General features: G+C 42.2%; 1 protein-coding gene across 27 annotated transcripts in view; it reads right to left on the reverse strand.

Moving 5' to 3' along the window:
* RBFOX1 (RNA binding fox-1 homolog 1) overlaps positions 1 to 17,139 on the reverse strand; it is a 2,061,082-nt gene that overhangs the window by 12,640 nt on the left and 2,031,303 nt on the right. For 13 of the 27 annotated variants that reach the window (XM_070413027.1, XM_070413024.1, XM_070413019.1 and 10 more), the window contains one exon: positions 5,854 to 5,906. The exons of the other annotated variants lie outside the window; for them this stretch is intronic. In XM_070413027.1, the coding sequence (XP_070269128.1) occupies positions 5,854 to 5,906 (53 nt within the window). The remainder of the gene's footprint in view (positions 1 to 5,853; positions 5,907 to 17,139) is intronic. 27 annotated transcript variants of the gene reach the window in all.

A 17,139-nucleotide genomic window follows, 5' to 3' on the forward strand; every position in this document is an offset into this window, starting at 1 on the left:
CAAGCTCTGCAGGGGATATTCATGGCTCTAACATTTGATACCAACTTCTCTCTCTCTTTTTTGAAATCTGTACTGATATAGAAATCCCATACTCAGCCTAATTCAGAGCTATCTAGATATCTTTAATTCTCATAGAGACATTTTATTTGTAGGATATTGTTATTGCATATATGAAGATTGAACATGCCTGGTATATAGAAAGCTGTCAATAAATGCTGATTATGTGTACTTCGTCCCTTTGATATATGCCCCCTGAGCACTCTGTGCTTCGCCTATAATAATACACATCACATCTTATTGGAAACAGGCCAATTAATTCCAAATCAATTCACGGCATGACGACCTCGCTGAATAATCAAGTCACCAAAATGAAGGGAAGATAATGAGATAGAATTTGCTGAAGGGTCACAATTAGAGGAATGACCAATTTGGACATTTCTTCTAGATATTATCTGAAGTCTTAGTGCAGCTGCATGGATGCATGTGCTATGTGCATGCACGTGTGTGTGTGTGTGTGTGTGTGTGCGCGCACATGGGTACAGGTCGGGGGAGATGGAAGAATGGACAGGGGGACAACACCCCCCTTGTGCCTATAAACTTGCCAAACATCGCTTCTAATAGTTACTTAATGGAGTGTATATCAACCTGTCCCACAGGGGAGGGTTTCAGAAGCTTTCACAGACGTGACCAGTACTCAAGGACTGGGAGTGTGTCCCCAAACTGGCTTCACATGCCACTAAGATGGTACCTGGTGTGGTGGAGAGGGTAAGGCTTGCTGATGGACCAAGACCTGGCCTCCAACTGCACCCAAATACACACCAGCGCACACACACTCCCTCAGGAGGGGGCAGCTGGGAGCCTGGACTCTTCAGGCAAAACAACTAGCTCCAAGTGTCCAGTAGTTTTCAGGGAATGACTTATCCTGTTAGGTGATTTTCAGCCACTGCTTTTTAGCACAGGAAAGACTTTTGGAGAACTGACCTGGACCACACTTTGCTTGTTTAACCCTCTGTCTTCCTGATACATACAGTGACCCCAGACAAGAGAGTTGCTCCCTTCCTCACCTTATCCCCATACCTAGATCAGTGCCCAGCATGTCTGAGAGACTCAATATATACCTGCTGCCTGAAGGAGATGGATCATGTCAAAGAAACACCCAGGGAAACAATTGTTTAGAGAACCTTTTAGTTCCCTTGGGTAGTCTCCAAATTTCCACAACTATGCCCTTGAACTCACAAATACGAGTTTTCTAGGAGCAAGATAGCACAGCTGAAAAAAGCAAGAGCATTCCACCTGGAGGCAAAGGTCCATGTTCCAAAGTCAAGATAAAAGGCACACATGGGGGCAGCGTGGTCCGGTGGAAAGAGGGCTTTGGTACTGATAGACTCCAGTGTGATTATGGGCAAGTTACCAAACCTTTCTGGGCCTGAGCACTTTTTTTTTTCTTTTTTAACCTGCAAAACAGGATGATAGTAACATCTCCCTCACTGAGCTTTTGTAATAAATTATATATGCATGCCTGTACACACACACAGTGTATATAGATTGCTAGCACCCAGAATTGGCTCAATAAGTGATAGCAAGTTATGACTATACCCTGGAGAATTCAGCAAAGCCCATGTGAGGGATAGTTACTGCTGAGATGAAGGGCTTGATTTCCATGGTGACAAAAGCCTTAGCCCTCGATGGGAATGATAGATACACCCTTTGAGTCGAAAGGAGGACATGGCATTTAACACAAAGTGGACCTGGTAAGTTCCTAATGTGCCAGTATATCCTGTTTGTTCACCTGTCAAAATACAGCCCAGAGACCACCATTTCTCAGCTCCTCCACAGACATCATCCTAACACAGGCCACTGTCACCCCTCCCTGGGGTGCTGCAAGAGACTCACAACTGGGGTCCTTTCCTCTGCTCTTGCCATATTGCAATCCATTCTTCACAAAGCAGTCTAACACATCATTAAAAAGATAAGTCAGGTCGCAGCTGGCCCTCCAGTGCCTTCCCGGCACACTGAAAATAAAATCTCAAATGGTTTCTGCAGCCTCCAAGTCCTAATGTGTCTTAATCCCTGGATACCTTCATGATATTATCTCTAAAATTCTCCCCTGGACACACTGGATAGCTCACTGTTCTTGGCCACCTCAAGGAGCCTCCACCCCAGGGCATTTGCACTTGCCACTATTCAGCCTGAGGTGCTCTCACTTTCACAATTACTTACCTGGTTCACACCTTCACTCAATTTAGCCCCTGCTCACATGCTCTCAGAGAGCTCTATTCTGATCTGCGAGTGTAAAGTTGCATCACATGGGACTTTCCATCCTCTCTCGTGCTTTTAAAAATTTTTATTTATTGGTTGATTTTTGAGAGAGAGGGAGAGAGAGACAGAGAGATGGGTTTGTTGTTCTCCTTACTTATTTATTCGTTGGTTGATTCTTCTCTGTGCCCTGAAAAGGGATCAAACCCGCAACCTTGGCATATCAGGACAATGTTCTAACAACCCACTGAGCTACCCGGCCAGGGCCCCATCTCCTGCTTTTTGATTCATTATAGCTATTCTATAACTTTACATGCAAGTACATTATAGGCTTATTCATCTACATGATTGGGGTCTGGTCTGCACTAGAATGGAGGCTCTCTGGAGGAAGGGCTCCTCCTAACTTATTTAATGACATGTATGTCCTGAGGGCTGAGAACAGTTGCTGATGGCAGCGATGACTCAATACACACTAACTCACTGAGCTGAATTTCCAGCTGCTCTGTCAAAATAAGTAACTTGCTTCTCAACCTCCATCCAGGTACAAGACCTATATCTACTACAATACAATCACTAGCCAGTCACGGAAAAGCTCCAAAGAATCACAGTGGTAGGGAGACCCTGGCTGTAAGGAGAAGGGAGATCCCTTCTTTCCCCTTTGACCATCTCTTGCAGAATCCAACTCATCAAATGAAATTTTAAAAAATGTTTTTATTGATTTTAGAGAGAGAGAGAAAAGGAGAGAGAGAAAAAAACATTGATGAGAGAGATACATGGATCAGCCTCTGGCACACCCCCTACTATGGATGGAGCCTGAAATCCAGGTATATGCCCTGATGGGGAACTGAACCAGTGACCTTGGGATGCATGGGGCAATGTTCAACCAACCAAGCCACACCGGCCAGGGCTCATCAAAGGATCTTGATGTCACAGTTCAAGAAGCTACTGGGCTGTTCAAGGTGGAGGTACTAGATGGGACACCCACATATCTTTCAGGAACAACCAAACCAAAACCAAAACAAAACATCGAATAAGACACTTGGAACCACTGAGTCAAAAAAAAAATCAATTTCCTTGCCAATACAATCTCATAAACCACAAATGCTAATAATAAATGTTTCTTCTATGTGGCTAGAAAAGCAGATTTGACATTTCAGTGTCCTCTCCAGGTGACCCACATAAAAATTGTCACTTTTCCTTTGGGAATTGAAAGAAAAATCCTTCAGTCTCACTGTGGCTGCTGTTTGATGATTTTCACCATCTCTACCCAGACTCCCACACAACACTGCTTGGCCAGCTCTGTCCTCCTAGGTGGCTATGTAAGAATAACATGTCTTCATAAAGATTTCAGTTATAATGTTCATCAAGCCCTCAAAACTGAGATTTTAGGCCTCTTGTTAATATCTTTCTTCATTTAAAAAGATGGAAGTTGCCATTTGTCAAACACTAAAATCCAGGAGATACCAGGATTCAACAGACCGGCCCTGAGAAGTGTTGTTGGTTACACGAAGGTGAGAGCTCCTGACAGGTGTGATGTGTAGAATGTGGGTGTCCTGTTTTTTTTTTCCAGGATCTGGGAGATAGGTCCCGGGGAGACCTCATTGAAACCATGAGTTACAACCTTCATTGACTGAGCAGTTCTTTCTCTATGAGGAGGGTGGACTGGTTGGGAGATCCTTTGATTTTTGATTGATATGGGTGTCTTTTTTTCATGCTTGATTCAGAATTCAGAGCTCAAATTGAACCTTATGAAGCAGCATAGAACATATTATTAATATGGCCATCAAAGCAACAGGGATAGCTCTCTCAATTTGAAATTTGATCAATAGCAATTCATTAAGAATTTATTGAGCAGCCATCCTAAATTAGATAAGGTAGGTGAAAACACTGGCTCTATTCAGGCAAACTTTCATCATCTGCAGCCTCTTTTAGGGATATTATGTGTGAGCCATTTGCTTGCAAAGCAGGGTTTGTTAAGTCACGAGACAACAATTCATATCTACCTCTGACGTTTGATCGATGATGTCAGATATACCCTAAGACCCACTGGGGTGCATGTATAGTTTATCAGGGAAGACAGAATCTGGAAGACCAGCGTATCCACACAAGATGTCCATTAACATTTTAAACCAGCATTCCTCCCCGTTTCAAGCAGTTTCCCCTTTGGTTGCATGCTTCATCCTCAAGGTTTTGAAAATGTTAAATGACTCTTGTATCCCAGGCTCATTCCCTTGCCTCCCCCAGCAATGCAACGATCAATCTTCTGCTATTAGGCATTAGTGAAGGGTTATGGTTGTCACCACCTCTCACAGGGCGAAACAGAGACATTGGAGGCTAAGGGTTGAGGAGGACCATTATCCGTGGGGCTTTATAGAAATGGAACAAGCTGTCGCTTTAAAATATGAGCATGCATACCCCATTCAGCTTCCCGGGTGAGACTCTAATCCACTAAAAACATGGAGACCAACCGCATCAGTGAAACCGATGAAGAGTTTTCTGAGGCCCTTGCTTTTTAGAGCAGAGAGGGCCAGGGACATGTTCCTAGTTCTCTCTCTTCCTTTAGCTCCTTCTCTCCAAAGATTGTGAGCAGGGAGTGAAACAAATACGCCTCTGTGTATGGCTCCAGTGATCAAATGTGATGGGTAGCTGATGAATGCCTATTTGGGAGACTCAGTTTAATGTATGCTTTTGAAGGTCATGGTATAGTTAACTATACATGGATGAGTTCTACCATGCACTCTTTTGCTAAAAGCACAATTCCTAGCAATCATGGCAGTCATAGTTTAGGCTTAAAAACAAGAAATAATGAATAAATAAAGAGTTAAACAATTTTAGAAAAAGATCTCTTGTTAGTTAAGGCAATCACCTCTCTGGACATTTAATCAAGTAATTCCATGCTAATGAAAGTTCAGATTTAACGGTTGTGACCACATCAAAGCAAAAGACAGGCGTTGTTGTGATGGACACATCATGCAAGTGCGATTTCCGTCTGCCAGTGCCCTGATCTCAAAAATCAGAAGGCTTCGTCTGAGTCCTGTTACTTGTAATAGGTTTAAAAGAAAGGCACTAGAGGATCTTTAACTAATGGAATGGAGATCCCCTTCTTATAAGACAGAGGTAATTATATTTCCTAATGCCAGTAGCTTTATAGATTCAGTCTTTGGGGGGCCTATAATCTATACCAGTCATTCCATAAAGATCTCAAATAATTCACATATACGTCTGTGTGAACCCAGACATCATAAGTCAAAAAATACAGAAGTCACACATCTGTGTCCCTCATCTCCCCTGTCCAGGATCTTAACATAAGAACACTGATTATACCATAAGGTCTTATTGTGGTTTCATTCAACATAGTTTTACTTTTTTGGATCTCATATTATTAAAACTGAAAACAAAATATTCAAGTTAGCAAAATGTCTAACGTCTCTTTAGGCAGTAGAGAATAAAGGCTCCTGCTATACTCCAAAGATACATGGACTTTGTTTTTTTAACTAAACTTTCTAGAGTGACCAACTGCAGCATGTGAAGGGAAAGGAAAAAAAAAAGGATACTGAGACGTGGATGGATGCATCAAGAAGTAGCAATGTTTGTTACCTGCAGAGGTGTTACAAGAAATTTCATCTGCTGCAACGAAGACGAACTGATTTCTGGAAGAGAAGATAAAATTCACAATACTGCTCGCTCAGGGGGACATGTGCTGTCTGCCAATTGGTTCGATGTATTCAGATGAGGGGAGGGGAGGGTGTGCATTTGGATGGATGTTGCAAGGAATGTGTGGCTAAATCTCGGACTCAGAGAGTTTAGAAAGATCATGAAATAGGCATGCGGGGACCTCGTCATGGTGATGTCAGAATATGGACCATGTACAAGCTGTTGCACCGGAATATTAATGCTACGTGTTACCAAAATGTCATGCCAGGAGACGTTCCCAAGGCCAAGGCATTCAAACGGAGGTTATACAGACTTCTATGCTGAGTAGAGTTTACATTTAAAAAATATAGACAATTAGAAAAAAAAGGAGTATATTGCAATGAGCTAGGGAAATCATAAAATTCCAGACTTTATTATTATGAATATAATATCCAAAAACTATTTTAGAAAAAGGCAAGAGAAAGAAATGCTGTCATTTCAGAAGAGAATGTTATAGGGTGTCATGTAATGGATAATCATTTCCTCACCAAACTAGGCTTGCTACGTGAAGAAGGGAAGAGAGCTCATCAGTTCAAATAAGCCCTGTCTTGCCAAATTATTTTTAATGGTGCACTAAAAGAAAATAAAAATGGAAAATGCCATTTTACTTTGATTTAGTAAATCTAGAAAGCTGGTAAAACTCTCTTAAGATGTTTTCAACTGTGGCGTTTCCACAGTGTAATGCATTCTAATTCAGACGTGCTGTTTATTTCTCCAGAAATAAGAACATCTGTGTCAGGCAGATTATACAAATGCCCCGATGAGATTGGCTAGGCTCTTAAACGCCTCAGCGGCAGCAGTATAGAGCCTTCTAGTTCTCATTTGTGAGATTTTACTGTGCATACGGATCATCAAGAACCAAGATAAATCCGTTTTGGTGGCGTCTTAGTTTGATTGGTCTTGTTCAAATGTTTCAATGCTTCAAAAAGTATCTCGTGCTTGAGCATTTCTTAAAACATCTTAAGAAAGTTTTACTGTTGGAAGAGGTACTCCCTGGGATAAAAATAGAGCTACCGTATTGAAATTCACTAGAAGTTAACATTCAGTTGACAATTCTAATCATTTCTGCACCAACAACATCTAGACAAAAGGATACATGCTCTGAGAACAGTATTTGATGTTTCTCTCTCCCATAACAAAGGTCACAGCTATGTTCATTTATCACCTCTCTTTAAAAAATTAAAGTTAACGTGGTTGGATTTTCGCTATCTTTTTTGCTTTGACACTAACTTTTCGAGCCCCATCAATATCTGGCATCAACATTCCAAAGTTTGATGTCCCTGAAAATGGAGATGTTTGGAGTGAATATCGGTTTTGACTTGCTCACATGGGACTTACTCACGGGGCAGAAGGACACGGGTGTCTCAAATGACAGGTGTGATACTGGTGGGTGGAATAAGCCCTGGGAAGGACCTCTGTTTATAGCAGGCTCCCAAGAAAACACTGTAACAAAAAAATGGTCCACCCCCAGGGCAAGCTCTTGGGAACAGCCATTCATTGACCTATGAGGGGGCCCATTGCCAGGTGGTTCTATATAGTTCATACTCCCCAACCCTCGAAGATACTGCCCTCTGGCATCCCATCTCTGCATTTTCTCTAAGGAACTGTCCAGGCTGCTAGACATGAGAAAAGCCAGGGGAGGCAACCAATACAAATACATGCAAAATGGTGACTGAATGAATAGGGGAAACTTCTAAAATGCAACTGAAAAGTATGCCTGTCAATTGTTCCAGAATTTTAGAAAATATGATGGTTGTCCCCAACACTCTTCTTTCTAATACTATATACTTAAAAAAAACCAAAAAACAAAAAACATGCCACCATTTCTCCATTTCCTTTTCTTTTCTTCCTTTTTTTCTTTTTAGATAACTCATGTTTTTAAAATCTTTTTCACTGTCTCTATGATTCATGAGCAATTTCTGAACAAAGGATAATGAGTACCCCCTTTGATAACTCACTGTCTTCTAAACAGTGGCCTCAGATGGCTTCTGTTAAAGCAAATCTACATGGAGCAGAGAGTTAGCACCAATCGTGATCTTTTAAAGAATCCCTGATGAACTCTGAAGCAATGCCAAAAACCTACAAAAAATATTTGTAATAAATGGTAGCCGTATTTTTTGAGCCATACAATCCTACATTACATCCCAGGTTACTCTAACAAAGGTAAATGAATGAAGGTACACTTGTCTGAGATGGAGGTTACCTTAACATCTCAGAAAAGTGCCTTTCTACAGTACTCATTAATTCCATGGAGTAAACCACCCCTCCCTCTAAAGTACCTTTCCATCAGGTGATCATAAGTACAATAAATAGGAAATCCCTGCTGAATCATAGCCTGGTGAGGGGCGGTGCACACAAAGGAATTCAGGTAGAATTAGAAGGGGAGGTACCTGTGTCCACCATTTTATGTTATGTTTATCTGTGGCTGAACTTTAAGACAAATGATCTACCTTAGCCATAAAGGGATCATCTAGGACGCTCTCTGTGAAATCATTTATCCCAAATGACCAGAGGGATGTGACTGATAACTTCATGATGGTAGCTGAGAAGTGGTTATCCTCAAAGATGTGCAGCAACCTTAGGTGATCAGAGCAATGCAGGCGAGCTCTAGACAGTGGGGTCATCTCTCACCTTCAGCTTTAGGAAGCAGGCTGGCCCCAGGGACTGTCCCCTGATGCTAATCCTAACCTGCTCTTCACTCTCACCACCGACCTATGGATTTAAACTTCAAAAGCATTTGCACGGGATTTTCAGCCATTTGGTTTGTTCAGTGGTTGTAGGTGGTCAAGGAAGTCTGGCCCAGTAGTTCAACCTGGGCCACTCATGGTAAACAACTGGTGTCCTTTTAAAATTTCTAGTGACCAGGTTACATCCAGGAACAACTAAATGTGGATCTCAGTGAATGGGTCTCAGGGCATCAGTAGTTTCTAAAGATCTCCAGGTGATTCTAGCACGCAATTCAGAATGAGAACCACTTGTCTGGTTGAATGGTTCTCACCTTGGCTACCCCTTAGATTCATAGGGAGAGGTGAAGAGTGCTAAAGTTCGGGCCCTGCTCATGTTGGGGCCCTGCTGCTGGGGGTCCTGGCTTTATTAGTCTGGGTTAGGGTCTGAAAAGAAGTAGGAAAATGCTTGGCAGGTGATTCTAACACCAGCCACAGCTACGATGCACTGGGTATGGGACAAATACATAGTAGAAAAGCAGTTGAATCACTCAATCTCTTGTAGTTTTTGTTTCTTCTTGCAACTTCACCACTATGCTATCTATCCTCTAGGCCAGTGGTCGGCAAACTGCGGCTCGCGAGCCACATGCGACTCTTTGGCCCCTTGAGTGTGGCTCTTCCACAAAATACCGACTTCTGCGCATGGGCCACAAAGTTTCAATCGCACTGTACGTGCGCGCCCACACGTGGTATTTTGTGGAAGAGCCACACTCAAGGGGCCAAAGGGCTGCATGTGGCTCGCGAGCCGGTTTGCTGACCACTGCTCTAGGCAAGCATGTCAAACTCACGGCTGGCGGGCTGCATGTTTGACATGCTTGTTAGGGCCACCTAGCTATGTGGTTGCCAACAATGCAACTACAGAAATAGTATCCATTGCCCAGGAATGCTTACTTCTAGTTTCTGCAGGTCTTCTAACAGAATGGACATCAACCCTCATTTCTGAAAGAGAACTGGTCTATAGTGGCCATAATGTCATGCTTCCTCCCCTGTTCCACTTATCTTGCCCTCTCCCATAGATTTACTCAAAATCATCTTTGCTGGGCCTTCCCATTTTTCTTCTGAGTCTGCATCTAATTCTCTACCAATTTCTTTCAACTTTCTATTTTCAACCCCTTCCTCTACTTCATCATTTCTCAACCTCCCTGAAGAAAAATATGAGCTAGAACAGCCGTGGGCAAACTACGGCCTGCGGGCCGGATCCGGCCCGTTTGAAATGAATAAAACTAAAAAAAAAAAAAAAAAGACCGTACCCTTTTATGTAATGATGTTTACTTTGAATTTATATTAGTTCACACAAACACTCCATCCATGCTTTTGTTCCGGCCCTCCGGTCCAGTTTAAGAACCCATTGTGGCCCTCGAGTCAAAAAGTTTGCCCACCCCTGAGCTAGAATCTTTGTTAAATCCTTGGTTTTGACTCTGACCACCTGAACCAGAATTCCCAAGAGAGAAGTGTGATTATCAGTGCATTTAACAAGAACCCAGGCCTGGCTATTGACCAGCTTCTGGGGACACCACTCACTCTCTCCTAAGTGATGGGGGATCCTGGGAGGGGATCAGGGTTCCGGGTCATTCTGACCATGGGGAAATTCAGGAAAGCTTGCTGAGAAATCTGCTGCAAGTTCATTCTCACTTTCATTTCAAAGCCCACTTTTTTCCAGGAAGACTCCTTGACATGGTGAGGCTTTGTGGAAGAAGGGAGGATTACTAATTAAAAAAATAAAATGGTAAATTACTGGGCACAAGGGAGAAGGCTACAGCTGTCTCAGGTCTTTGAAATGTCAAAACCAAAGAGCCACTAATGTCAATGTTGCACTTATCCCTGACAGGCCATTGCCAAATGCTGTACCTATGCATGAATTCCTTTACTAGTAGTTTTTCTTACAACTCCTTTTACTATCCACATCTCTATAGATGAGAAAATGGAAGCAGAGAAGGGTTATACAGCATGAGCAGGCTGTTAAGTGGTGCTGATGAAATCTGAACATAGATGGGTTGGATCCAGACCCTGCCTCTTCTTCACTCTAAGACTCTGCTCAGAGGCACTTATATAGGGGTATGGAGTCAACAATGGGATGTGTCATCTCTGTGGAGTAACTTCCTAATAAAGTTCAGAATCTTCAGTTCTTCTGAGACCAAATAATAGGATATTTGGATTTCCCTTTGAGGATGATATAGAATAATTACATTCTGCTTTAGCAACAACTTGAGATGGTAGAATGCTATGGGCCATGGTCTTTCTCTCCCTTTATTCTATTATAAGACTTCATTATGTTTTCCGATAGTTCTCATAGACCAACCATCTCAAGTCTGGATCTGACTCAGCTGATGGTCCCTTTAATTTCGTCCTGTGACCTGCCATATCATCCTTATGTCCCTCTTTTCTTCTTTAGTTAAATCTCATCTGCTTCAGATTGTCTTTCTCCAAAAAATTCACCCATAGGTGAATTCTAAGCATCAAAATAGTAGCCAGCCAGTATTACTGGAGGGGATGTAAGAAGCCAGATATCAAGACACAGAGTAGTCTTCTACAAAGGCAGAGGTGGGGGAGAGGCCGGACCAGAAATTTCTCCCATCAAATAACACTGGCTTTAAGTTTCCATGCTAAAGATTCTGGCAATTTCTCCTTCTTTGGCCTCTTAGTTTTGTTATGTCACAATTGGTATACAAAAGTTGGCATTGATATCACTCTTAGCAAGTTTCTTCTTGTATCCAAAGCTATGTATATTGATTTAACACACACACACACACACACACACACACACAGCCCTCCAAGGCTATCTACTGGACAATCCCACAGCCTGAGAAGCTGGTCATCTGGCCTGGCAGATAGCAGCCAAGATGTCCCAAGATGGCACTGGGACAGAGTCAAATTCATTCCATTTGTAGGTTCAGGGGCATCTACTGGTTATAAGACAGAGGTTTTCATCCAGGCTGCTCATTACAATCAGCTAAATTTAAAAAATAAAATAATCAGGACCAGGTCCATTTCCCAATTGCTTAAGTCCGAATCTTTCAGAGTGGTTCCAGCACAGGTATTCTCGAAAAGCCACTCAAGTGATGCCAGTGTGTCGGCCAGCACTGAGAACACACTTCTCACTGAATGAATATGTCTTTGAACATACGTGCCCTGTTTCTGCAGAAAATGTAGTTGTGTCTTCTTTTTCTTCCTAATTAAATTGCACTAGTGTTGATTTCCACAGTTTATAATTATTAATATTTTATGACTGATAATTATATTATAATCATTATATATAGTTTAATATATCACTTATAATTACTAATTTTTATAACTGTGCTTCCCTTCAGACACCTAAAGTTAAGATGAAAATGCACAATAACCATGTATTCTTGTTGCTCATCTTAAACAGTTGCTGGAAGGGTCCTATGGGATCCAGCCATGAGTGTTTTTAGAATAATTAAATATAATGCAGAAAGCAGGTGCTCCTATTAAAATTCCTATTGCTGACTCTACTAGATAGTTTACTCAACTCAGTCCTCAGCTGGTTACTGAGGGCCTGCTGCAGGCCAGGCGCCCAGAACTCTAAGGTTCCTGTGAGCATGGACTCACGGCCTTTAAATCACTATGGAATTTCTACGTCGGGCTTGGCTGTCCAGAAGCTCATAATCTAATTCATATTTCAGTTTTACCACCTAGAAAAGGAAGCTTATTTGCTTGTGATCAGTATTTTAACTCCCTTCTCCCTATTTAATTCTAAAACTCTAGAATTGTTCAAATCCCATTCAGATTCATATTTTTCCCTGTCCCATTGTTTTTTTTAAATAAATATATTTTTATTGATTTCAGAGAGGAAGGGGGGGGAGAGAGAGAGAGAGAGAGAGAGAGAGGGAGAGAGAGAGAGAGAGAAACATCAGTGATGAGAGAAAATCATTGATTGGCTGCCTCTTGCACGCCCCACACTGGGGATCAAGCTCATAACCCCAGGCATGTGCCCTGACCAGGAATTGATCCTTGACCTTGTGGTTCATAGGTCAATGCTCAACTACTGAGCCATGCCGGCTGGGCTCCCCGTTGTTACTTTTATTGGTCTTTTAGTATTGTATCATGTATACTTCAAGAGGTTGTGGAAAATCACAGAATGAGATGGGGTGTAAACAAACAAAGAAACTACAAAGAAACAGATTACAGAATCCTCTGTAGGGGGTCTATCCTGATCTAGCCTGACCCTTTGCATTTTAAATGTATTAACAGACATTTGAAAACATTTCTCTTAGCCAGAGTTCCCCTTGTTAATACTGCATACAAACAATGTTTAAATGGAAAAGGAGGTAAGTGCTGCGAATCTATCCCCAACTAGAATATTCCACTAAAAACCTCTGGGTTTTGGAAACAGAAGTCCAAGCGGATCTGGATTACCTGGAGGCTTGAGCACAGTCCACTTTTGTAATTGTAGTTTCTCCAACATTTAACAATTCATCCAGTTCCCACTATACGTTTTTCTCAGCAAGCGTGAAAGGGAACTAGCAGTGAACCTGGAAGCCTGGCCTGTCACATGCAAGCTGTGTTCCCCTAGACACTCATTTCACCTTCCTGAGTCTCAGTTTCCTCATCTGGAAAGTGGGAAGAAAATGACCACATGCAGCTGTTAGAGTTTTCCCCCTAAATCAATGGGGACATAGATGTGAGAGCACATTATTTGGGGAAAATATTGCCATCTATAATTTTGACCGCATGGACTCACAAAGGATGCAAACAGTCTCCTCTCCTTCTTCACAAGAGGCCAGGCCTTTGTGTTTTTCAGTCCACAGTTTCGAGGTGAGAGGGGGACAGTAAAGATCCTTGTTGTGTTGGTTTCATAGGATTTCAAATCCACTTGTTTGTGACAAAGATGACGTTATTTTTAAGAGTAAAGTTGTTTTGATCTGAGTGAAGTAAGCTGTGTCAGAATGTCATCGTCTCATCTGTCATCTCTGAGAAGCACTCAGTCGCTCAGCTGCTGAAGAGCGTCGCTGGGGGCTGAGCAAATGAAACACCTGGAGAAGCAACTGTGGCAAGAGGACATTTAGACCTAAATGCTGCGCTCTGTAAGCGCTGTCCAGGAGCCTTAGGTCTGGGCGAGGCTACACTCTGCTGATGCAAATAGCTCTCCAGAGAGCTTTGGTGGTCGCCACTAAAGGCGACCGACTCTTTCATGGGCAGTAGTGAAAATCACGGAGAGGGCCCTCAATAGAGATCAGCTTGCCAGTCAAGACTGGCGCCCTGTTCCCTAGCAACATGCTCTACCAACAGGGGACTTTTACATTTGCTCTGGCATGTGGACACTGGCTTTCCTTTGGCCACGCCATCTCTCCCAGGCACCAACTCATATAATGGTACATCTCAACTGAATCTGGACTTCATTCCTTCCATCTCCTCCTGCCCGGAACAAAGTGCGATGAATCTATCATTGGTTTGGAGTATGTTATTTCTTTATTAGCTTGTTAAGAGACATTATCCTGTATGCTCCAGGCTCGTGAAATTATTATAATTCTCACAGTGAACCTGCATTAAATAAACCATTGGTCAAGGTGATTTCAGCCTCTGAGCATAACTTGGCACAAAATAAAGCAAGCCTTTTGAGGTTACAGTGCACTTTAAAAGTGGGGTAAGGCCTCCAGGATGATGGAATCCCACTTCTGTTTTGGGTGGACAGAGCAAAAGAGAGCACAGAACGCGCTCCCGACGAGAATGAGCATCTTCCATGGGCTGGGTGTGGGTCGGGCAGGTTCCCTGAACAGGCTGTGTGCTTCTCCGGGGAAGCAGCCCTCACTGGGAGCCAAGAGTCCCTTTCTTATGGAGGCTGGGGAGGAGCACAGGGTGTCCAGGCTGAGGCTCTGGAGGGTGGACTGGTCACAGTGAGAAGATCTGGGCCCACCTAAAAGTTATGTGTAAATGAAGTGAGCATGATGATGGAAAGTTCTAGAACCTGAGGGGATTCTGACAGCCTATGACCACGACAGGTGTTGGGCTTCTCACCAATCGCAATGGGAAAAGGGCAGCATGGGCAGATTTCAAACTATTGACTTGTTGAAAAGTAACTATTTGTAGGGCTGATTTTACAGAAATCTAAACCTGTGACGGTTTCAGGCTGGGTTTACTGGTTTACACTGGGAGAACTGGCTGATTCCCCTGTGAAGCTGATGGTCCTTGGTTGCCTGAGTTCCTTCATGGACCAAAAAGGTGATTAAAAATCAGGAGAAGGATGAGCAACACAGACTGTTTGACCTCATGCTTCCTAGTTGCTTCTTCCTTCAGAACTTTTTCCCCCAACCTATTTCTTGACCCCACCAAGTTTTATTGAGCTGTGACTGACAAATAAAAATTGCATATAATTAGATATTACAATGTGCTTTTTAAAAGGTGTATAGAGTGATGATATAATATATGTATACACTATAAAATGGTTAGCACAAATCAACACATGCATGACCTCACATAGTTATCTGTGTATGTGTGTGTGTGTGCCTGTGTGTGTGTGTGTGTGTGAGAGAGAGAGAGAGAGAGAGAGAATACTTAAGTTCCACTCTCTTAGCAACTTTCAAGTATAGCTATTTTTATATTTCTAAGGTGGAAATCACAATCTGGAAAAAATACTTCTATAGTCAAAACCTTATCCTAATTCAGAAGTCTGCTTCTATAGGAAATTGCCCATATTTTGACTCACGACTAAACAATGCCCTCATAGTTTACTGGTAATAATAATAATACCAATAACAATATCCTGAGTGCCACTTAGTGTCAGGTACTATTAAAGGAGCTTTTTGCTCATGACTACAATTCATGCTCCTAGCAACCCAATGAGGCAGACATCACTCATTAGCCTCATTAAAGGTGAGGAAATGGATGATCAAATAGGCCAATTAGCTTGCCTGTATCTCACATAGTAAGTAACTATGCTAAGTTAAGAACCTGGTCCAAATCTGATCATATTCGGTAGGTGAATAGCGAAGATTTGCTACTGCACACAGCAATCAAAGAGGAGGTACATGAGTATAATTGTTATATTATTGTAAACCTGCTTCAAATCCTGATCGGGCCAATTATAAGTTGCAGTCTGTTGAGGGTTCCCAGAATGTTAGTGTTAGGGTTGGTCCTAGAGATTGTCCAGATTAAAAAATGACTTGTACTTTTAAATTAATTTAATTCTCCTGCTCTCCCCTGTATATATTTAATGCTTTCAAACAATAATATACACTCTAGGATATCAGTCAATTTGCACTTGTTATTGATAGTCCCATGCATTTTTCACCACATCTCTCTGATTATGAAGTAATGCTCATTTTCATCTCTTTGTGGTTCTAGATGGTATTGTGCTCCCCACTTAGCAGATGAGAAAACTGAGGCTCCAAATAAGAAGAGAAACCAGATAGGAATTTCTCAGGATACAGTTTACATTAGTGTGGGTCTATTAATTCATGAGACAACATGACCACAAAGTCACATTCATTACCCCTGGGTCTTTGAGGTAAAGAAAATGATGAATAGTGGCCCTAGGGTACTTGAGGGAGGAAATCACAACACAATGGATTGCAAGGGAAACCCAACCATTGATAATTCTTATTTTCTCACTGAAGAAGGGAGAGTACAGAGGAGATGGTTACAACCCAACCATTTACAAAGACAGCTTCTCTTACATCTTGCATGTTTGTGGAGGGGGACCCCAGGGTCGACATTATTTACTGCATACTGGGGTAGAATTGAAGCTCTCCCTCCAGGGTGCTCCTTCTCACACTTCATGCAAATCACCCTGGGATCTGAAAAGTGCTGCTTTTGATGCTGTGGGGCTTGGGTGGGACTTGAGAACCTGCATGTCTCACAAATTCCTGGTGAGGCCAATGCCACTCGTCTGGGAACCACACATTGCAGAGCTAGGCTCTCAGGGCTCTCAACTTGGACCACTCCCATGTTGATATTTCAGAACAGAGTGAGGTAACCAGTTCTTTCCACGTCTGTTTTTGTTTTAAGTTTGAGACAGAGAAATTGAAGACAACAACTAAAATAATAACAGAGAAGCTATTATTCTGAGAAAGCTGTGAGGCTCATGTACATGTCCAGGACACCTTTTCAAAGTGCCCCCACCCAACCACCTGTGCTCATCTTCAATTTAATGGAATTAGTTCACAAACCCTCTCATGATCTAGAAATGATGAAGAAAGCAAGTCTCTCGCCTTGTAATGCAATTTGAAATTTCAGGTGTCAGCATTGGACCATGAAAGGAGACAGAGATTCAGAGGATGCTAGAAACATCCCACAATCTTTGTTTCCTTTTAAAATGAATTTCAGGGCTACTGAAGCAATGGGGAACCACTGATGCTAGTTATCAGATATGTGCTCTATTTATATACTCTCAGGCAAAAATATTTCCATCTAAAAGATTAAGATAATTAAGGGAAAGGGTGTTTGGCTTTGATTATGTCTCAACACCCCACAACCTAGTGAGCTATTAAAACATTCACACATCACAACG

This window comes from Myotis yumanensis, unplaced genomic scaffold, assembly GCF_028538775.1.
Source record: "Myotis yumanensis isolate MYYU_CA2020_CCGP unplaced genomic scaffold, mMyoYum1.0.hap1 SCAF_4, whole genome shotgun sequence".
Classification (NCBI taxonomy): Eukaryota; Metazoa; Chordata; class Mammalia; order Chiroptera; family Vespertilionidae; genus Myotis; species Myotis yumanensis.